This window comes from Gigantopelta aegis, chromosome 14 (assembly GCF_016097555.1).
Source record: "Gigantopelta aegis isolate Gae_Host chromosome 14, Gae_host_genome, whole genome shotgun sequence".
Taxonomy (NCBI): domain Eukaryota; kingdom Metazoa; phylum Mollusca; class Gastropoda; order Neomphalida; family Peltospiridae; genus Gigantopelta; species Gigantopelta aegis.
Window position 1 is genome coordinate 9,814,247 of NC_054712.1, and position 23,833 is coordinate 9,838,079.

General features: G+C 35.8%; 1 protein-coding gene across 2 annotated transcripts in view; it reads right to left on the minus strand.

The window, feature by feature from the left end:
• The window catches only part of LOC121388033 (leucine-rich repeat and coiled-coil domain-containing protein 1-like), a 378,090-nt gene extending 354,419 nt beyond the window's left edge, over positions 1-23,671 (minus strand). The window contains exons 1-7 of one of the 2 annotated variants that reach the window (XM_041519233.1): positions 23,562-23,671; positions 17,612-18,280; positions 16,520-16,737; positions 13,266-13,373; positions 11,644-11,687; positions 10,714-10,809; positions 9,261-9,353 (exon numbers count right to left, since the gene is read on the minus strand). In XM_041519233.1, the coding sequence (XP_041375167.1) occupies positions 9,261-9,353; positions 10,714-10,809; positions 11,644-11,687; positions 13,266-13,373; positions 16,520-16,737; positions 17,612-17,895 (843 nt within the window). In that variant the 5' untranslated portion in view covers positions 17,896-18,280; positions 23,562-23,671. Of the gene's footprint in view, positions 1-9,260; positions 9,354-10,713; positions 10,885-11,643; positions 11,688-13,265; positions 13,374-16,519; positions 16,738-17,611; positions 18,281-23,561 lie in introns of both variants that reach the window. The other variant, XM_041519232.1, reaches the window with a different exon arrangement.
• Positions 23,672-23,833: the final 162 nt, after the last annotated feature.

Below are 23,833 nucleotides of genomic sequence, written 5' to 3' on the forward strand. Positions count from 1 at the left end.
AATTACACTCAGTGTTATTCCAATGATCTGCTGAGATATTCCGAGTCGATCCGTAGAGAAAGGACATGTGCGTTTCCGTATTAAGCGAGCAGCAACGGAAATACCCGAATGTGATCGTCATTTGTAAATAGTGTTTGACACCGGCATTTTGTTAAAAATAACAAAATGTTGTGCTGTGGTTTATAATCATATAATATATGTATGATTATAAACTATGACAGTTAGAGCGGTATCCAAACATAAATAAACAATGAATAATAATGCATAAGTAACAAAGAATATATGTATAAATGTTGTTGACTGCTGTAAATTGCATTATTATCATGGCTATTTTAGCCTGGTTTGTACCTGTCACTTTGTGTGTCAACAACCATAGAGACTTGTAATGAGGGATGGTGGGATGAGGACAAAAGTGTAAGTTTTTTGTTTTGTTTTGTTGGGGTTTTTTGTCCTACTCTATATAAATAACTTTAAAATCTGGCTTGTGTGCCCCCCCCCCCCCCCCCCCCAACTAGAGTCAATACTGTAGCCCTCTCACTAGAGATTGTGCCCCCCACCACTCCAGATATCGTTCCTACGGCCCTGGTTCAGCAAATCATGACATCAGCGAAACTAAACTTAAGTGATCCGAGTCTTAGACATGAGGTTAAACATATACCTGTATCATATACTTACTATTACCATAATATAAGTGATGCGAGTCTTAGACATGAGGTTAAACATATACCTGTATCATGTACTTACTATTACCATAATATAAGTGATCCGAGTCTTAGACATGAGGTTAAACATATACCTGTATCATGTACTTACTATTACCATAATATAAGTGTCAGGTACTTTTATTGGGTCATTCCGTGTCAAATCACCCATAAAAAAAGGGAAATTTAAACCCTACCCTCTCTAATTTCAAAAAATTTCAAAAAACCTGAAATTGCAAGTTTCAGCTCAATCGGACAAATGGTTTCCGAGTTATGGTATTTTTTTATTTTTTTTAAATTTTGTCAAAAAAGGGCATGGCCGCCCTTTTTTAAATTGCCATAACTCAGCAACCAATGGTCCAATTTTGACAAATGAGGTATCATTGGAAAGGGGGAATTACAAGTAATTCAAATCTGGCATTATTCCTGACATTTGGGTTACTTTTGGGCTGATGACCTTTTGACCTTGAAATTGACCTTGTGGGATAAGTGACCTTGAGATGACCTTTGATTAAAATTGGAGAGGGTAGGGTTTAACCCATTGGGTGATCTGACATGGAATGACCCTATTATCACTTCATGACTCCTTTTTTAATTTAAAAGTAGAGATACGTTGCACTTTAAAAAAAATATACAAATGTAATTAATTATAGTATATAATGTTCATGCTGGAGATTGATTTAAAGACACCTTTTGGTCTGATATAACTGACCTAGATGCTAAAGCCAAACCATCCATTGAAATGAATTAGACTAAAACCAATTGCTGTTTCAAGTTAATTTAGAAAATTTGTTTCTTATTTTCATTATTCTTCATACTTCCCTAGTGCTAGCATAACAGCTGAGTCATAACCTCCACTGCTGAATTATCCGATGCCATATAACCGTAAATAAAATATGTTGAGTGTGTCGTTAAATAAAACATTTCCTTCCACTGCAGAATTGTCTCCCTTGCCAGATGTATAGCCATATAATTGTTGTGCTAGCACAGTAAGTCGAATAGGACTATTTACAAGTGCCGTAAACAGAGAATACTACATTATAGATACCATTTATCTTATGAGTGTTTTCCAAACATAAAGTGAGTTGGATACAATTTTAAACGAGTTGTAGGATAAATGGTATCTATAATTGACAAAGATGTATTATTTTTTTTTTTTTTTTTTTTTTAATATTGTCAAAAACTGGGTTTAAAATAAATTCCAATGTTTTTTCTAAGTAAAACATATTTAAGGCACTTGTGTTTGCAGTTAAATTATACATCATAGAGCAATCAATTTCAGGTTTATTTATACATAAGAGTAATCAATTTCAGGTTTATTTATTCATAAGAGGGTAATCAATTTCAGGTTTATTTATACATAAGAGAGTTTCAATTTCAGTTTCAGGTTTATTTATATATATCATAAAGTAATCAATTTCAGGTTTATTTATATATATATGTCACAGAGTAATCAATTTCAGGTTTATTTATATATATTACAGAGTAATCAATTTCAGGTTTATTTATATATATGTCACAGAGTAATCAATTTCAGGTTTATTGATATATATGTCACAGAGTAATCAATTTCAGGTTTATTTATATATATCATAGAGTAATCAATTTCAGGTTTATTTAGATATATATGTCACAGAGTAATCAATTTCAGGTTTATTTATGTCACAGAGTAATCAATTTCGGGTTTCCTTATAGGTCACAGAGTAAGCAATTTCAGGTTTATTTATACATCACAGAATAATCAATTTCAGGTTTATTTATATATATGTCACAGAGTAATCAATTTCAGGTTAATTTATAGGTCACAGAGTATTCAATTTCAGGTTTATTTATACATAAGAGAGTAATAAATTTCAGGTTTATTTATATATATCATAGAGTAACCAATTTCAGGTTTATTTATATATATGTCACAGAGTAATAAATTTCAGGTTTATTTATATATATGTCACAGAGTAATCAATTTCAGGTTTATTTATATATATGTCACAGAGTAATCAATTTCAGGTCTATTTATATATGTTACAGAGTAATCAATTTCAGGTTTATTTATATATATCATAGAGTAATCAATTTCAGGTTTATTTGTATACATATGTCAGAGTAATCAATTTCAGGTTTATTTATATATATCATAGAGTACCCAATTTCAGGTTTATTTATATATATATGTCACAGAGTAATCAATTGCAGGTTTATTTATATATATGTCACAGAGTAATCAATTTCAGGTTTATTTATATATATATGTCACATAGTAATCAATTTCAAGTTTATTTATATATATCATAGAGTAACCAATGTCAGGTTTATTTATATGTCAGAGTAATCAATTTCAGGTTTATTTATATATGTTACAGAGTAATCAATTTCAGGTTTGTTTATATATATGTCACAGAGTAATCAATTTCAGGTTTATTGATATATATGTCACAGAGTAATCAATTTCAGGTTTATTTATATATATGTCACAGATTAATCAATTTCAGGTTTATTTATATATATCATAGAGTAACCAATTTCAGGTTTATTTATATGTCAGAGAGCAAAGGGCTTTTGCATTCACCATATTCAAATGGGTAACAGTTGGAATCATATATTCATCACTGTGTACAACAGGTATCGTTATTTGTGATAAAATGACGGCAACTAGTAAAAACTGTCAATAATACAAACTTGGAAAATTTTGGCATTACGAGAAAATAAAACGTGAGGAAGGTAAAATTTTAATATTTATGGGTGGAAATATCCAATTGAAGCACTTTTCAAACAGATTAGCTCAAATTCAAGTACACCTTTCATGGGTTTTGACAAATTCACGAGCTTTTCCTTACGACTACTTAAATTCAAGCACTCTTCAAATCTGTATGAATCTGGCATTTCCCTTAAAATTCCTTGTTTAAAAACACATTCAACTTGTTTTTGCTCATTAGATATATTCTGAAACAACTTGAAAGATAAACGTTATCGATTTGTTATTTATTAAAAATTAATTCTTTATTTCTACTCTTTATGTAATACAGCATGGGGAGGTGGGTGAGTGGAAAATACAAACAAACTGGGGAGGTGGGTGAGTGGAAAATACAAACAAACTGGGGCGGTGGCTGGGTGGAAAATACAAACAAACTGGGGAGGTGGGTGGGTGGAAAATACAAACAAACTGGGGAGGTGGGTGAGTGGAAAATACAAACAAACTGGGGAAGTGGGTGGGTGGGTGGGTGGAAAATACAAACAAACTGGGGCGGTGGGTGGGTGTAAAATACAAACAAACTGGGGAGGTGGGTGGGTGAAAAATACAAACAAACTGGGGAGTTGGGCAGGTGGAAAATGCAAACAAACTGGGTAGGTGGGTGGGTGGAAAATACAAACAAACTGGGAAGGTGGTTGAAAAATACACATTAAAAATAATTAAATTGATTCAGTTATGTTTCATGGTTAAATTATTATTATGGTGATATTGGATCACTGTTTTCGGCTCTCGTAAACCATTAAAATACCACAGAAGACATACACCAGGTGTATACCAATTAACATTCAAAGGAAGATAATTAAGAGCCATCATCTTAAGACCACAGAAGTTATTACTAGTCAGAAATAACATACATGTATCTCACCACTACTGTTTTTACACTGCCAAACATACAACATATACAATTCATATACTAGTAATAGATTTCTTGGTGCCAGAGGTAGGAAAGGAAAGGAATATTTGTTTAACAACAAATTGATGCATTCTTAAACTATGGCTATATGGTGTTTAATATATTACGGATCATGGCCAACAGAAAGAGAGGAAACCTGCTGCCACATACTAGTAATAGATTTCTTGGTGCCAGAGGTAGGAAAGGAAAGGAATATTTGTTGAACAACAAATTGATGCATTCTTAAACTATGGCTGTATGGTGTTTAATATATTACGGATCATGGTCAACAGAAAGAGAGGAAACCTGCTGCCACCACAGTACTCCTAACAGTAAAGCAGTGAGGGATCTTTTATATATACATTCTCACAGACATAGCACAATTTCTAATATGCCAGTTGTGGAGCACAGGTTGAGACAGGGAGGACAAAACACACCTGACGTCATAAAGCTGATTGATTTTGTGACACATCACACCTCAAGTAAGCACTCAACTGCTGAGTATATCATGCCCTGGCCATCGGACGGAAAAGCCCATGTGACTGCAGCGGGTTTCATCTCAAACACTAATATCTGCAGTGAAATGATTACATGTAGGGGCAGGACGCAGCCCAGTGGTAAAGTGCTCGCTTGATGCATGGTCGGTTTGGGATCGATCCCTGTTGGTGGGCCCATTGGGCTATTTCTCGTTCCAGCAAGTGCACCACGACTGGTATATCAAAGGCAGTGGTATGTGCTATCCTATCTGTGGGATGGTGCATATAAAATAACCCTTGCTGCTAATTGAAGTGTAGCCCATGAAGTGGCGACAGCAGGTTTTCTCTCTCAATATCTGTGTGGTCCTTAAACATATGTCTGACACAATATAACCGTAAATAAAATGTGTTGAGTGCGTTGTTAAATAAAACATTTCCTTTCCTTTGATTACACAGTGCTGGGAATTGGTTGAAATTCCATCATTGATCATCAGTTATACATGTATGTAATTGTCTAGAACAAACCAATTGATCAACTTTCCATTACACAATCTGTTAGAATGATATGAATTATATGAATATAAGAAGGATTTGGATTATAAGGACCTTGCACCTATTGTCATGTCACCAGGAAAGACCCTACAGATTGGTAATTTCCCCATTTAATAAATGTACAAAATAATATTTCTTTACATAGACACAAAAACAAACACCAGCCCCAACATTTCCATCAAGATCATCATCTAAACTGGAGGAACAATTACAATGAACATTTTCCCATACAATCGAATATGGAATTTTATATAGAAGATATTTCATGTTTTTTTGTCAAATATGGTTTATATCTCATCGAGTGAAGTTTGCAATCATATCTCATGAGTCATGCTTGCGTGACGAGTGTGATATGATTGCAAACTTCACAAGATGAGATATAAATCATATTTGACAAAAAACATAAAACTTTCTATTTATTATATAACTTTGGACAATTCACCTTTATTTTTAAAATGCCAGCAGCAAAATAGTTCCGGCTTTCTTACAGTGAAGATAACACTTTTTACAGTGACGATAACACATTTTAGAGTGAAATAGTGAAATTTTCACTCTAAAATGTGTTATCGTCACTGAGTGACTGATAACACTTTCATTTCAAGATATCTCACTAAATGTTATATAATAAAATTGATTATCACATCGGTAGAGCAGCACCAATACAGTTTTGATTATAACTGATTATCACATCGGTAGAGCAGCACCAATACAGTTTGATTATAATTGATTATCACATCGGTAGAGCAGCACCAATACAGTTTTGATTATAACTGATTATCACATCGGTAGAGCAGCACCAATACAGTTTTGATTATAATTGATTATCACATCGGTAGAACAGCACAATATAGTTTTGATTATAACTGATTATCACATCGGTAGAGCAGCACCAATATAGTTTGATTATAATTGATTATCACATCGGTAGAGCAGCACCAATATAGTTTTGATTATAACTGATTATCACATCGGTAGAGCAGCACCAATACAGTTTGATTATAATTTATTATCACATCGGTAGAGCAGCACCAATATAGTTTGATTATAATTGATTATCACATCGGTAGAGCAGCACCAATACAGTTTTGATTATAACTGATTATCACATCGGTAGAGCAGCACAATACAGTTTTGATTATAACTGATTATCACATCGGTAGAGCAGCACAATACAGTTTTGATTATAATTGATTATCACATCGGTAGAGCAGCACCAATAGAGTTTTGATTATAATTGATTACCACATCGGTAGAGCAGCACCAATATAGTTTGATTATAATTGATTATCACATCGGTAGAGCAGCACCAATACAGTTTTGATTATAACTGATTATCACATCGGTAGAGCAGCACCAATACAGTTTTGATTATAACTGATTATCACATCGGTAGAGCAGCACCAATACAGTTTTGATTATAACTGATCATTGGAACATTGCTAGGACAAGACAGCTCAGACAGATAAGATACAATATGTGTGGAAATTAAGGAAGGAAATGTTTTTATTCAACGATGCACTCAACACATTTTATTTACGGTTATATGGCGTCAGGCATATGGTTAAGGACCACACAGATATTGAGAGAAAACGCGCTGTCACCACTTCATGGACTACTCTTTTCAATTAGCAGCAAGGGATCGTTTATATGCACCATCCCACAGACATGATAGTACATACCATGGCCTTTGTTACACCAGTTGTGGAGCACTGGCTGGAACGAGAAGTAACCCAATGATATCCCAGCTAGAAATGTTCAAAGCTATCTTAGCTCTATGGGCTATCGTAGGCTATGATATCACTGCAATAGCCAACAATGGATTTATGATATTGTAATGCTAAAATAGGCTCGAAAATATGGGCCTAAAACTGCATGCCTGAACCTTCAAACACTGGACAAAAATGCTGACAGCTTTGAAAGGTCTTAGAATATTGGTGTGTCAGGGGTAGGGGGGGAAGGGGTGTCATCAAAGAACAAGGACAGGAGAAGATAGGACTAAAAATCATGAATTTGGCAATAAACTGGAGCATTTTCAACCCACAACCTTGTACATAATACTTGGATAAGCATGACGATTTATTTGACATTTTACTACAAGAGGCTCAGTCATTACAGGTTTTTTGTACCAGGTTGTGATCACCGCCAAACAATTTTATTGCTGAATTTGACATTATCTAACTAAAATTCTAATTGAACACATTTGTAAGAACAAATCTGACTGGAACTCTACTAAAATCTGATGTAGTAAACACTGCATCAAACTGGATGCTGATTTTCATGTAGAAATATGTTATATGTTAAGTATACATGTGTTTGGTATTCATTTGGCATGCATCTGTTTATCAACAAAGTGCTAGATGCCAGTGAAACATGTATTATGCTTTATATGGACAATATTCTAAACATACATTCCAATACACAAAGACGACTAATATAATTTGTTTTATTCTATTATTCTATGCACCAACAACATCCATTGACAGGGTTTTTACACTTTACACTTAAAATTTAAGGACATTTCCAGGACATTTCCAGGACTTTTTTATTTTTAAATAACAAATTGTTGTCCGATTTTAGACAGGTTATGAGGACAACAAAAGTAATGATGCGAAAAAAAAATTGACAGAAATTTCCAGGACACAATAAAACTTAATGCTTTTTCCAGGACATTCAAGGCCTGGATTTTAAAATCACAAAATTCAAGGACATTCCATGATTTCCAGGATGCGTAAGAACCTTGATTGATAGTGGTAACAATTTTATTTAAAACAGTAGCTGTGTTGATAGTTACATCAGTAAATGATGTTGTACAACGGCGATGCGAGGTTTTAACTTTAACAAACAAGCATTTATGGAATACTAGCTATAAAAGAGAGAAAACTAAAAGTAATTACAACAGTATTGCAGAACTCAAAATATCAGCCTGCGAGAAGCAGTCCATTGTTTTAGACTTGGCAGGCGAAATAAAACATTTACATGTTAACCCTCCCACCAAATGTTATTTTAATCCAGTGATGCTCCAAAACACCTCAGAGGTCCTAATTTTCAACACACCATCTCAAACCCTCGCTTAACCTGTGCTGTACTAATTCTAACAGTCCATTTGTTTTATTAACAAGAACATATTTCTGTTGGCTTCGTATTTTAAATAAATAATAGCAGGCCATATTTTACTTCCTATTCTGAGCTTTATTATGAAGCAAAAACAAAAGTCCGAACAACATTGTTAACAACTACAAGTATGATAACTTACTCTCCTACCTTTAATTACCATTAGATTTTGATAGCATTCTGTACAGATAGAAATCTTGAAAAAAACACATTACAGTGACAGGAAGGAAGGAAATGTTTTATTTAATGACGCACTCAACACATTTTATTTACGGTTATATGGCGTCAGACGTATGGTTAAGAACCACACAGATATTGAGAGCGGAAACCTGCTGTCGCCACTTCATGGGCTACTCTTTTAGATTAGCTGCAAGGGATCTTTTACATGCACCATCCCACAGACAAGATAACACATACCACTGCCTTTGATATACCAGTCGTGGTGCACTGGCTGGAGCGAGAAATAGCCCAATGAGCCCACTGACGGGGATCGATCCGAGACCGACTGTGCATCAAGCGAACGTTTTACCACTGGGCTACGTCCTGCCCCATATTACAATGACAGGCTCCACATACTAAATTGTAACCATGTCTCCTATATCAACTTCGCTGAGATCGCCTAGGGCAAAAAACATGTAGTTTTGCACTGGCCACATTTTGCCATTTTATGGAATATTCTTCAAGAGGAGTGAAAGGATGTGACGTAATCTAGCAACGTCATAACATGTGTTATGGTATAAAAGCAATCGTGATGACATAATATTAATTACGTCACGTACCTGGTGTTTCTTAAGAAGTCCTGATAACTGATTTTCCAAAAACTCTAACCGCACGTCGTAATCTTCACAGGCAGACACTCTTACATCTTCCTTCTGTCAAAAATAAATGCAAAATATTTTGGAATCATTGTGAAGGATGTGGTGTAAATTCATACGTCATGAATATGCACAAAGGTCTGTATTTGTGAGAGAAAAAAACATGTCACAATATTAATCCAGTTTACAGGATGCAAAATGAAATGGGTTACCCGAATTGATTTTTTGTTCTTGTGTAACCTGTTATTAGTTTATGCAAAATTGCAATTCATAGAACCCAAGCCATTGCTTCACCTAACAGTGAGCATGACAAAGGAAGGAAGGAAACGTTTTATTTAACAACGCACTCAACACATTTTATTTACAGTTATATGGCGTCAGACATATGGTTAAGGACCACACAGATATAGAGAGAGGAAACCTGCTGTCGCCACTTCATGGGCTACTCTTTTCAATTAGCAGCAAGGGATCTTTTATATGCACCATCCCACAGACAGGAAAGTATATACCACGGCCTTTGTTACACCAGTTGTGGAGCACTTGCCAGAACGAGAAATAGCCCAATGGGCCCACCGACGGGGATCGATCCTAAACCAACTGCACATCAAGTGAGTGCTTTATCACTTGGCTACATCCTGTCTCTAAGCATGACCATGACAACATAACTGGATGTTATTGTCTTACACACCGTTAGAGAGAACATACATACAATTTTATTATACATGTGGATAGATTGTCTGAACCAAAGCCATACCATCTAATAAATTTTGAAAGTTTTTGCAGTTTCGAAATTGACATGTTACCTTTGTAAGCGTCATAAGGTTAAGTTGGAAAAGATCCAAGTTTTAAGAATATGTAAAAAATAAAATCATACTCATGTAAGATATTATTTATGTTACAAGTCCTTATTTAAAAACATATCAAACTAACTGTCGGTCATTATATACCATTTCAAACAAGTTATTGTCAGATAATTGGTATCTAATGGTCGCTCATGTAGTATTCTCTATTTCTTCTATAACTTACACATAATATCTATGTCATAGATCCATTTGATATTTTGGTGTACTAACCCGTTTCATATAATTACTGCTGTCAATGAGTCATTTGTTCACAAGTTGGTGCATCAGAGCATAACATTTTGCTAAGATTCAGTTAAGTGTGTAACATCAAACTATTTCATATTACTGATGGAGAAAACTTTAGAACTGTGACTTACTAAATATTTAATTAAAATGATATTGTAAAAGTGTTATACAAAAAATAGAATTTGCTACTCATGTTTTACAAGGTGTAAAATATCGACCTCGTCTAGTTAATTGGTATGTATTAACACACACTTGTTTGATATTTTCCATATAAAACAACACTTGTGATGAATCCTCTATCTATCCTTTCGAAGTCTTCTGAGACTCACCTGAACATTGCCTGGCCGATGTGACGTAATCTGTCGCGTGGGCGTCAAACTGCCTTCATGGTCGGTTGATGAAACAGTGTTACTTGTATCCAGTGACTGCAAGCAACGATGCTTAAATGCTGAGATCGCTTCATCAATTTTAGGAGTTATTACATTTTCAAAGTTTGGATCCTGTTAAAATAATGTATGAATGTTTTAATCACATTCCTGGATTAACAGAAAAATTAATTTTGTTTATCAAACTAGCATTTGAAACATGAAATAAGACTCAGCAATATTTAATCAATGACAATTGCTTTTTACTTTGAGAAAAACCTTATTTCCTTGCATAAAATACCAGCATTTTAAGGCAATACTGTTTTTTTTCAGAACCAAGTTGTTAACAACTGTACTAAAACATTTGAAATTGGAGAAAACTTTTCTCTTTTATAGATACATCACCTGTTCTCAAAACTAGTGCATATTCCCTATTTCTCTAAGACTATTAACTCTACATGCAGTTTTATAAAGAGGCTATCGATAACAGAATGTGACACAGAGAGACAAACTGACAAAAAGATGGACGTGTAGATAAAGAGAGGGAAGGAAATGTTTTATTTAACGACGCACTCAACACATTTTATTTACGGTTATATGGCGTCAGACATATGGTTAAGGAACACACAGATATTGAGAGAGGAAACCCGCTGTTGCCACTTCATGGGCTACTCTTTTCGATTAGCAGCAAGGGATCTTTTATATGCACCATCCCATAGCCAGGATAACACATACCACGGCCTTTGATGTACCAGTCGTGGTGTATTGGCTAGAGTGAGAAATAGCCCAATGGGCCCACCGACAGGGATCGATCCCACACTGACCGCACACTGAGTGAGCACTGTACCACTGGGCTACGTCCCACCCCAGATAAAGAGAAAGCGCTGCACTTACTGAACTTCCACTGGATATGAGGTAATCCATGTACTCTTCCAAACCTGAAAAATAAAACTACCAGAATTCTTAATTAAGCCACAGATTTGTTTTTGTTCCTTGCGTACCAGCATCGGTGGTGTTGTGGTTAGGCCATAAGGCGTAGAAAAAAAAAATGGTTTGGTTCTGGTTACCCGACCATCCCTAGATTTTTGGTGCCGACCCTAAACTTTTTTTCACCTTTTCCCCCCACCTTTTTTTTTTCTCCTGTTTTATTTAAAATCCATTAATATCAATCCTAATTTTCGTCGACTCTAAAAACAACAACTGCAGAGAGATGCCACAAGATCTGTCAGTCCAAGATCTCGTTACCAGAAGACTCGGAACACTTCAAACATGTCAAAAATGTGTTCATTCAAATCAAATAATATTATTTAAATCAATTTCAAATGAAACGACATTCAAGGAATTATTTTCTACCATTCACCCTCCCGGTGTCAGATTTCATTTTCAAGCCAGCTGTAAAGCTGAACTAAAGGATGGCGGTGGACGATTCAAACGTCACTGTTGGCCAGCTGTACAAGCGTTTTTCTATTAAATATATCAAATTTTGTTGCACAACAGATGATGAACGTGACATAACTCCATGTCGAAAAATAAAAATGCGTTTTATATCCTTATGGAATTTCCGAAAGCCGAAGTCAAAGAGGCTACGTTAAAGAAAAATCTTCAAGGTAAGCTTTTAATTAAATCTTCAAAATGTTACGCTAGTTTACTGTTAAAAAGCAGAATGATACAAATTTCCAGTCTATTTTGGTAGGGGAATTCCCTAAAACGTAATCGAACTTCTAGAAATACAGAGTTACGATTCAGTGTTAAACATAAAGAGTAAACATGAAAATAGCCGATTACGCTGAAAAGATTACTTAAATTAAATATTTAGACATCAACCCTATCAATATTGACAAATAACCCCTGTATTTATTATTAAATATGATGATATCCATGGCATTTGACATGGGTTTTTTTTTAACAACACTTTTCTCTCTCACTAACCACTAACCCTCTGTCCTGGACAGACAGCCCACATAGATGAGGTGTGTGCCCAGGACAGCGTGTTTGAACCTTAATGGGATATAAGCGCGAAAATAAGTTGAAATGAAAATGTTCCTCACTGTACTAAATAACTGCACCAAGTTTTCTGTTATTGCAAAGAGACGGCTATTGGAATACTAACGTCATTCAAATTCAAAATTAGCTATATTATTACAAAGCTTCACAACATTAAAACAAAAAACTAACTACTTACCTCAAAATTGTTCCAAATTATATAATGAGCAGACAACACAATTTCCATGTTGGTATACATTTTATATTTTTGGAAATTTTAGACAAAATATAAGTTTACCATTCATCAAATATATAAAAAAATTACCATCAGATATGTTATAATTATTGTATACAAATCCAAAAGAGGGATGTGAAAAGTGACTGTTGTCGACCTTAAATATTTATTTTCGCACTAAGCAACGCTGTTAGCAGGTATTTAAAAGACTCAAGTCTGGACTCAATGTTCAGACCTCAAATGCATCCCACCCACATGACATCTTTCAAGCACTATAATGAACACTATTATATCTTGCCTGGAATGTCGGCCAACACATCGGATATGGAAGAAGGACGACCACTGCGGTCTCGTCCGTCAAGACACTGGAGCTGAGGTAGACCCTGTAGAATTGCACTTTCATAGTCTTGAAAAGAAAAAAGATTTTTTTTTAATTTAACAAAAAAAAAAAGAAAAAAAAAAGTGACATATATTCCAGGGCTAGCCCTGGGTGAGCAAAACATTTCGCCTAATTATCTAATAAACTTCAAAAATTGCAGAAATCAACTTTTATTTTCTAAAAAATGTTCATTATTACATGAAATATATTCGCTAAATTAAAATAAAATTTTCCAATTGCTTTCAAAATTCGCAAATGGCGAATTTGGTGAGTGCCAGAGCTATCCCTGTATTCAGTCCTGATGACCTGACACAAACAATTACTCTTGCTCGAATATGCTCACACAAAACGATTTCCGCATGCATGAAAAACTGCTCGCACAATCACTCATTTATTTTAGTCAAAATTACTCTGAATCTTACTCTGAGAGAAATTATTCGCCTACATAATTTTAGGAGAGCAGTTTATTGCTCACTGTTAATTTTTTAAACCATAAGCACAGCATATTTACCTGTATAGTCAAATGAAACTAATAATATGCTTGATGACCAAAATAAGCTTATTACATGGTTGAATATTTATAAAACATATTCCTGCTCAAAGAGTTAAAAGTGGATGACTTAACTGATCACTATTTACCTGTACATATATACTGAACAAAATAAGAAACTTCCGCTAACTTTGCTTGAACATAACTTGATGAAAACAAACCAGGGGAATAATTGTTATATATGCGTTTAAAGAGTGTTCCATGATGCATCGTTTGGTGCAAAAATCATGGCCATAGGTTAACAGAAACTGGGAAATTTTTTGACCAAGTGTGGTAGGGGTTAAACATAAAAACACCCACTTAATAACTGGTATGACCCCCTCTTGAATTGACCACTGCAGTGCATCGCAGGCGCATAGAATTGACTAAAGTGTTGATTTCTGCCTGTGGAATATTGTTCTATTCCTGAATGAGCGCTTGACGAAGTTCGTTGACGTTAGCGGGTGGGTTGGGACGATGCCTCAATCGTCTGTCCAGACTATCCCAGGCATGCTCGATGGGGTTGAGATCAGGACTTTTAGTGGGCAAGTCATCAATGAAATCAATGTTATTTGTCCTAAGAAAATTTACAGTGTCTCTAGCTGTATGAGAGGTGGCATTATCATGCTGAAAAATCGAGATTTAAATTGCCATCAATGACGACTAGTGGTGAATGATAACCATGGGCAATGGCTGCCCAGACCATGACAGAACCCCCACCCCCGAAACGATCTCGTTCAAGAACACAACAGTCAGCATAGCGTTCATTTCTCCAACGGTAGACGCGCACCCTGCCATCACCACGTTGTAAAGAAAATCGGGATTCATCCGAAAAAAGAACGGTATTCCAGCGTCGCCGTATCCAACGAGTGTGTACACGTGCCCAATTAAGACAATTTAGACGATGACGTTGCGTTAAAACGCATCCGACGTAAGGACGTCGTGCATGTAAACCGTTCTCCCGCAGACTATTACGAACAGTTATCCCACTGATTATGAAGCCCAGGTGTGTTAGCAGCAGTAGCAGTGGAAGTTTGGAATCGATTGCGCAAATGCGTGTTCATGATATAGCGGTCTTGACCACATGTTGTAACACGCGGACGTCCACGAGGTGGCAAGTCGTTAGTGCTTCCTGTCGTTCGAAATCTTACACGAAGATTTCGTATCGCTCGACTAGAACTCCCAACATGCCTTGCAACGTCTTCTGTCGACATTCCAGCATCAAGCATGCCAATCACGTAAATTATTGGGTATTCTTGGCATACTAAAAAGGCTACAATGTAAAAAACTTTAATTTTTTTACAAATTTTGAAGCGTTTTCGTTCACTTGACAACAATGTCAGTAAAAAAAATTGACCGAATACTACACGGGACATGTCGAACCATGCATGCATGTGCAAATTGAATTTCACGTTGTCGATGATTAACAGTGCAAAAATAATCGCTAAAATTCATGAATCCTGATAATACAGCTCACGGCTAATACTACCTATATAATTTCATCACACAATGAATTTTTTAACACAACAAATACTATATGTATAAATCTGAAGTTTCTGTTTTTTGTTCAGTATATAAATATTTTCAGAAAGTTAATTACTAAGTAAAGTATTAATAACTGTAAGCAATAATCATATTACCTTTCACTAGCTTCAAAACTAATTGCCCACTGGGCTATTTCTTGTTCCAGCCAGTGCACCACGACTGGCATATCAAAGGCTGTGGTATGTGCTATCCTGTCTGTGGGATGGTACATATAAAAGATTCCTTGCTTCTAATGGAAAAATGTAGCAGGCAGGGCTAGCTCTGGTAATCGCCAAATTCACCAATTGTGAATTTTAAAAACAATTGGCGAATTTTATTTCAAGTTGGCGAAATAATTTTACTACATTTTATTGAAAAATAACTGGTTTTTTGCCATTTTTTAAAGTTTAATAGATAATTTGGCGAAATTTTTTATTCACTCAGAGCTAGCCTTAAGCAGGTTTCCTCTTTAAGACTATAATATTGTTAGAATTACCAAATGTTTGACATCCAATAGCCGATGATTAATAAATCAATATGCTCTAGTAGTGTTGATAAACAAAAACAAAACTTTAACTTAACTTGAAAACTACATTTGTAAACCGTGTGTTGATAAAAAATACCAAGTAGTTAAAAGGGACTTTATTAAACAGCGTTGACAAACTCTACAAATTTAAAGTTTATTTTGTTTAAAGATACCACTAGAGTATATTTATTAATTAATAATAAGCTATTGGATACATGTCAAAAGTCTGACCTGCTACATGTTTCCATTAGCAACAAAGGGTCTTTTATATGCATTTTCTCACAGACATATCAGTCACAGGGCACTGGCTGGGACGGGAATAAATCCAACATGTCTGCCCAGGTTGTCTGATCCTACAGGAAGCTAGCACCTTAGGTTAGCTTCCAAACAACAGAGGTAAATCCTGCACAAATATGGACTTTTTTTTACTTTCTTTTTTTAACTTCTACTTCTTTATTCCTCAATCAACATCAAAAACAACAAATCACCATCGTTGTGGATGTCATGATGATCATCATCAATTATTATCATTATCATCATCATCAATTATTATCATTATCATCATAATCAATTATATGGACTTGTGTTTAATACCTTTGAGACGACAGACTGGATTTGCTGATCCTTCCTGCTTTAGAACCAACTTTCTGAGAGTGTGGCACCCACGCAGAGACTGCACCACGTTATCCGTAGAGCGGATCTTGTTCCCATGGCATTCGAGATGAGATAGTCTGTACTCAGGTCCAGAAAGAGACTGCAGTCCTCTCAAATCTTCAATCTGGTTATAGCTCAAATTTACTTTCACCAGAGACCTGCAAAAAAAAGGTTAAAGTTTTTGTTTGTTTAACGACACCACTAGAGCACATATATTAATTAATCATCGGCTAATGGATGTCAAACATTTGGTAATTCTGATACATAGTCATCAAAGGAAACCTGCTACATTTTTTCTAATGCAGCAAGGGATGTTTTTTATGTACTTCCCCACAGATAGAAAAGCACATACCACGGCCTTTGACCAGTTGTGGTGCACTGGTTGGAACGAGAAAAACCCAATGAGTTGAATGGGTCCATGCAAGCACCTCAAGTGAGCACTCAACCGACTGAGCCCCTGAGACCTGCATGTACCTGTACAGAGGTAAAATATTTTAAAATGTATTTTTAACGTATACCAGTTTCAAGATGATTTTATTATAACACAGTAACAAAATAACAAATTTTTTAAGAATGCATAATTATGTGTGTGTGAAAACGTGTTAGTTGCAAATATTCAGGTGAATAACCATTTACTAACAACAAGAAACACTTTAAAGTTATAAGGATATCTCATAAATAAAATGGATGGAAATTTTATTTTTAAAAAGCAGTGTTTGAGAAAGTCACTAGGCCTCAGAAAGTTGGGCTAGTGTCCTGTTTATAGTAGTAAATCAGGTGAATATTTCCATTTGCCCAGACCAAACATTCAAAAGCCAGAACCGAGGGTTAGTGCATTTGTCAATAACACTAAAAATACATATATATAACATTATATAAATAGTTACATATTAATAATATTGAAATAACATAAAATGCTTTCATTCATTTTAAAGAAAAATACTTTAATGCAAAGTTAAAAATTGCAAAAAAAATATGCCTAGCAGATGTATACATTAGTTTACTTTTATAAATATATATTATGCTACAAACCTGAGCGACAATCCTGTCACACTGACAATGAGATTGCACGAGAGATTAAGCGTTCGGAGAGAGACCAACCCGTCGAGGCCCTCGATGCGCGATATCTGATTGGACGACAGGTCGAGGTGCTGCAGTTGTCGGAGACGTGTGAGATTCTCGATCGTCTTTATGTAGTTGCTGTGAAGGTTGAGCGTCACCAGGTGAGCTCGTAGCGGAACGTCCTTCAGTGAACAGATTCCAGAGTCAATTAAACAGAGTTCTGTCGAGTCGAGATCAATTCTGCCAGACGCCATGTTGTGAATTCACATCCAGAACATCATTAATGAATTTTGAAATGCAACATAAAATAAGGTGGAAGAACAAGTATGAAAATGTATGTCACACATTGCTGTTTTGAAGGACAAGTATGAAAATGTATGTCACACATTGCTGTTTTTAAGGACAAGTATGAAAATGTATGTCACACAATGCTGTTTTTAAAACATCATTTTTTTTATTAAAGTGTTCATGGTCAAATGACAAGTATCATCACATATTGGTGTTTTTGTATGTATCAGTTAAAAAGACATTATTTGAGTGATCAAATGAATTCACTAGCTCTAGTGTTGTACAGGACAGGCACGGATGTTTTAACAGCAATGATACAGTACTTCAAGACCATCGGAAGAAATCTTGTTCCTATAAAGGAAAAGAGCAAAATAAGTCCAGCACTTAACATATTTATAAAATAAAATACACACATGCATGTAATAATGATTACATATATACCTCTGTAGTAAACTGACAATGATCAACAGATGATGTGCAACTACATGTATGCATGGCTTCTTGATTATGGTACCCCACTCCCATGGCTAGTGATATTCAGTGTTGGGCTAGCAAATAACTACCATAACTAGCCCAATGGCAAGTGAAAAAAACCTTGTCAAATGCTGCATTTAAGTCTTATTTTGTAAATATGAATATCCTGCACCCCCCTCTTCCCACCCCCAATCTACGAGGTTTTAAGCTCTCTCTCTCTCTGTAGGTGACATATCTGATTATTACTATTAGTAAAATTGTATTTATTTAAAGTAGGGCTAGTGAATTTTTAATTATGGCTAGTAAATGTTTAAAATCACGGATCCCATGGCTAGTGGATATTTATAACATTCTAGAAGCCCTGTGTATATGTATTTATATACACGTGAATGTCTGTTCTCACAGCAATTTTTCTATGCATTAAGTTGCTAATTTTAGACTTATACTTTTGCATCTACTACAGATCCTGAACATAATGATAAAATGATATTATAAGAAATGAGAATGTATATTTATTTTCTTTGTATCAATGACATGACGTCATCTTATTGTTAATTTGAAAAAGGCAAAAATGTTGAAACATGTATAAGGGGCTGTTCAAATATTACGTAATGCAGGGCTGGCCAAAAGTACTCGATATTATATCGTCCACTTGCCACAGACGAGTAAGAATTTGCTTGGTCAAGCAAAATTTACAATTCAGTCATCCGCCAGGCAACCGAAATTTCCGAACACAAACTGCCTCTATATCCCTCTCTCCATCCATCCCCTATATACATTCAATGTGTGTGTGTGTGTGTGTGTGTGTGTGAGGCTCCTGGTTATTATATCGAGTACCGTATTTGACTGGAAATAGGCCCACATCTTTGAATAAGCTCCCCTTGTTTTTTAGGGCATTTAAGAAATTAGGCCTTCATTTGAAAATCATAGTATTTCATGTCGGTGTCCATGAAATAAATTGCCGAAAACATTGAAGGATCAAGAAAAAGATGTTTAGAACCTTACGATCCAGTACGCTACTAAAATTGATAAATAGACTCTTTGTAAAGTTAGTTTTCACTTTATCTATGTAAGCTCGCGCAACACATGTGTGACGTAAAACGAGGTCAGGAAATTCCCACAGCACAGTCGGTTTTTCACTAATGTAGTAGTGTTTTGTATTACAAAATTAGGTTGTCCATCTGCAAGTTTTCCTATTTGTTTCCCAATTAAATTGATTATTAAATGCAATTAACATTTAATTGACTAAATGTTAAAGAACAGTGAGTAAGCGTGCGTGCAAAAACATTTGTAACGGGATCAAAGCAGTCTCCGACTGAATCTGTGTGTTGGACTCACATGAGAGTGCCAAATGCCGGAATTTCTAAGGAAAACCGAGGGTATACTCCCCCTGAAAATTGTGAAAATTAAATGTCTAGAAAAGCAATGTCCTTTCATTCTATAAACAAAATACATCCTGAAAAATAGAGGGGTATAATAAATTAAAAAATAATAATAAAAAAAAAACCTCTTTAGTACACCCCTCCTCCACCCCCCCCCCCCCCACAAAAAAACCCAACCCAACGTGAAATTAATGTTATTCACTGTGAAATCATTAACTTAAAGTAGCATATTTTCAATGATTATTCTAAAGTACAGTGTTAAAGCTTAAACAAAAAAATCATACTCCTTTCCAATTTTCCTTCATTCCGATACCAATTTTTTTTTTTTACATTCACAAATTAAAAGAAATAAACATATTTAGTAATACAGGGCTTACAAGTGCTTTGTATGATGTGAAATTATTTGATATGTACAGTTTAATTTTGATTTATACTGCTTACATTTTAGGAAGAGTTAAATTTTGTGTTACTTGCCTGACGGGCAATTGAAAATTTTAGGATATGTGCCAGCCCTATAATGCTATTTTTGTTAAAATTCAACACCCTCCATGTAACACTCTGTAATGCTAGATCATATACATTATGTAATGCTTGGAGACAACCCTACCCTCCTCCCATTCAACAATTAAGTCATGAGATGGGTGTAATATAATTTTAACGTACTGTTTTGCGATTTGATAAAGTACCGACAAGCATATCAACTTGATTTATAATCCTTATTGTGTATACGTCTAGCTATAACTATCAACGTAAACATTCTTGTTGTGACAGAGGGTTTATGAAGGAAAAAAAGGAAAAAAATAAAAAGATTTTAGTAATTTAAAAAGGTAACACTATTAAATACACCCACCCCCTGTAACACTACATAACGTTTGGACCTACACCCACCCATCCCCTCTAGCGTTACGGTCAGTGTTCTCACTGCTCCATTTGTATGAGGGGTGGCTGCCCTGCTATTGCATTTAGCTTCCCTCCTTTCACGTTCTGCCGCCCTCCTTTATATTTTACAGCACCTATCTCCAACATAGCCTTTTGTGAATGGTGGGGAAGGATGCCGATTATTGGAATCCAGAAACATGGATGATAAAACCTAGCCTGAGTGGGCGATCATGTGACGCTACATCAAAATATAGGTCAGTGAGCTTTGGAATACTGGCGTCGGAATGTGCCGAATCTTAGCTGAATGTGGGTACTGTCGGGTTTCTTTCTGTAGTGTGTGTATTAGCGATTAATATGTGTCTTTTTTTTTAATCAAGGAACTCGTAAATGATTGGTGTAAACATATTTGGCATCAAACATAGGATTGTTGTGGTATTAGAGCAGAAATCTTTGACTACTCTTTGGTGGGAAGCGATTGTGAAAAATTATACAGCTTGGTCTCTGACTGTAAGGGCTAATAACCGTCCAAATGTCCGTCTAGCTACCTTACAGTCAGAGTACTCGGGCTAGATAAAACCCTGATAGACCTAATGCAATCTACCCTTTAAACATGCCTGAACATTGACGACAGTGAAACAATGCTTTGCAATAAACTTTAATTCATTTTTATTTCAAACTATATGCTAAAAAAAAAAATCCTAACCATATTTTCTTATGATGCTTGGGGGATGCAGTCGATTCGTCCACTGGACAATTCGTCCACGGACGATTCGTCCACTGAAAATTCGTCCACTGAGGAACTCGAGACAATTCGTCCACTACAAAAAATCAGTACCGGACGATTCGTCCACTGGGTTTTTATTTCATCCATTATTACCCCATATTTTTTTTTGCTGTGTCATAAATTTACAAAGGTGAAAATAAATTATATTGCATTAGATTATGCTTGGTTGATGTTTTTGTAACAATGCTCTGCAGACATAATTCTTTGGCGTTTCTATTTATTTTTCGGTTATTGTTTGTTTCTATAATGTACGCCTTTCACGCTACATATCGTAGGATGTTTTTAGTACAATGTGCCCAGTAAAGATAATCTTTAGTCCTTCCCTTTCAACGTGGTAAGTGTACAGGTGTCCTCTATTGTGATATTGTGAAGTAATTAGCAATGCAGGCTCATTACTGCTTAAGCTTGTTTCACGAAGTTGGACCCAGTAGCGTCTAAAACAACACGCCTTATTTCAAAGCTGCACCGCTAACTACCTGTATGGACGGAATGAATGAATGAATGAATGTTTAACGACACCCCAACACGAAAAATACATCGGCTATTGGGTGTCAAACTATGGTTTGTTGAATTGTTTTTTTAATGTAAATTGGAATTGAAGACAACATGTTTTTATTTTATTTCGAGGTTATTAGGCATAACGTGACGAGTGATGGTACAGTGGATATAATTTACACCATTGAAGGAAAACATGAGGGGGGGGGGGGGGGGGGGTAATAAAGTCTTCTGACGCGGAGGCTTGCTGGTGATAACTAGTTTAACTTGCCCATATACCACTTTTGAACGCAGATCTAAAAGTTTAAAGACTGATCGATATGTCCACGCGAGTGGCCTCGTTAAGGCTGTTTGGGTGCACAGCTTAAAGGGACGAGATGGGCTGCATCCTGTCAAGAAAACCCCTAGATTGACAGTCGATAGACGTTGAAGGTGTAGTGCTGTGCTGAAATACAGATCTTGAGAAGCCGGATCCGTCTGAACGAGAGAGAGTATCAGACTAGGGTATAGTCCAGTCGTCATGGTTTGGTATAGTGGTGCGGACGGGCCCGACTCCAGAGGATACGAGATGGTATAAAGCAATGTAAAGTCTAGAAAAAGAGTAGTAGGGGCCGACTCCGCTTCCTATTTCTTCTTAGAGTGGGGCGGTCAATCTTCCAGTGCTGCTAGGACAGGCTCGGACATGTAGAGACTAAACGCGAACAACCGTGGCGTTCTGCAGAATGGCCGTCATGCGATTCACGAAAAAACCCAAGTCGACAGTCAGACGGAGAAATGACGTGGAGGCAAGGAATCTCGCTAAAAAAGAATCCAACCTGGTGGTGCAGGCTGTCGAAACGAGAAGCGTTCCAGCGTTCGATCAGTTCCAATGGCCGCATACATCCCAGTACAAAACTTCATTTCGCTGACAAAAACAACGAAATGACGGACCCCCAAGTCGAGCACACGAAAGCACGTGCAGTGTGCACACGCGAAACAAACACGTCTTACCGCATGGAGCTCCAGACTGGGAATCCGAGGCTTGCATTACCTATTTACCACATTGTGTACGAGCGAGTGGACGAATCGTCCGTGGACGAATCATCCGCATGATAATGAATACAAACAGTTAATAAAAACTGGATAGTAATGTTGAATTCTAACTCTATTTTACTTTTTTGGTTATAGTATACACAAAATAATGTTAAGAAACGATTACAATGTCAAAGAAATAACTATTAATATGTTTGAAAAAAAACTGCAGTCATCGAGTGGACGAATTGTCCGAGGTGAGTGGACGAATCGTCTGTGGACGAATTGTCCAGTGGACGAATCGACTGGAAAGCATGCTTGGTTACAATTAAAATCCTAGTTTTCTTTTTGTTTTATTAATTAGCTTCCTATTTCTGCACAAAATAACAATCACAATGTTTTCATTATTAAATTAATGAACATTCTGGATTAAATTAAAAGAAAAGATAAACATATTCTGTTTACACATGCTGGGTATGTTGTTTTAAATTCGTGGTGATTCGGTCGGGAGGGGATTACCGTCTCTCGTTTTTGTAAACGCATTAAATGGGTAAAATGTGACAAGACATGGCACTGCTATGTTATTTAAAAATAATGGTGGATTTACCAAATGCACTACAACATTATAATGTTGTCTTTCAACTCCTTGATTTTGATACGGTGTGATAATCGAGTAACCTGCAGTGCAAGTTTACACTTGCCGCGGCGGAAAGTCTGTTATTGCCGTAAAGTGTGATGGTATTGTAAACGCTTGTAACATTGAATAAAAATATAACTAATAATAAATACAGTCTGCTGGATACAGAACTTCTAAACCGGATCAAATTAGTTTAATATAGTTTCTAATTACGGTAATGTTTGCACCGTTAATGTCGAACA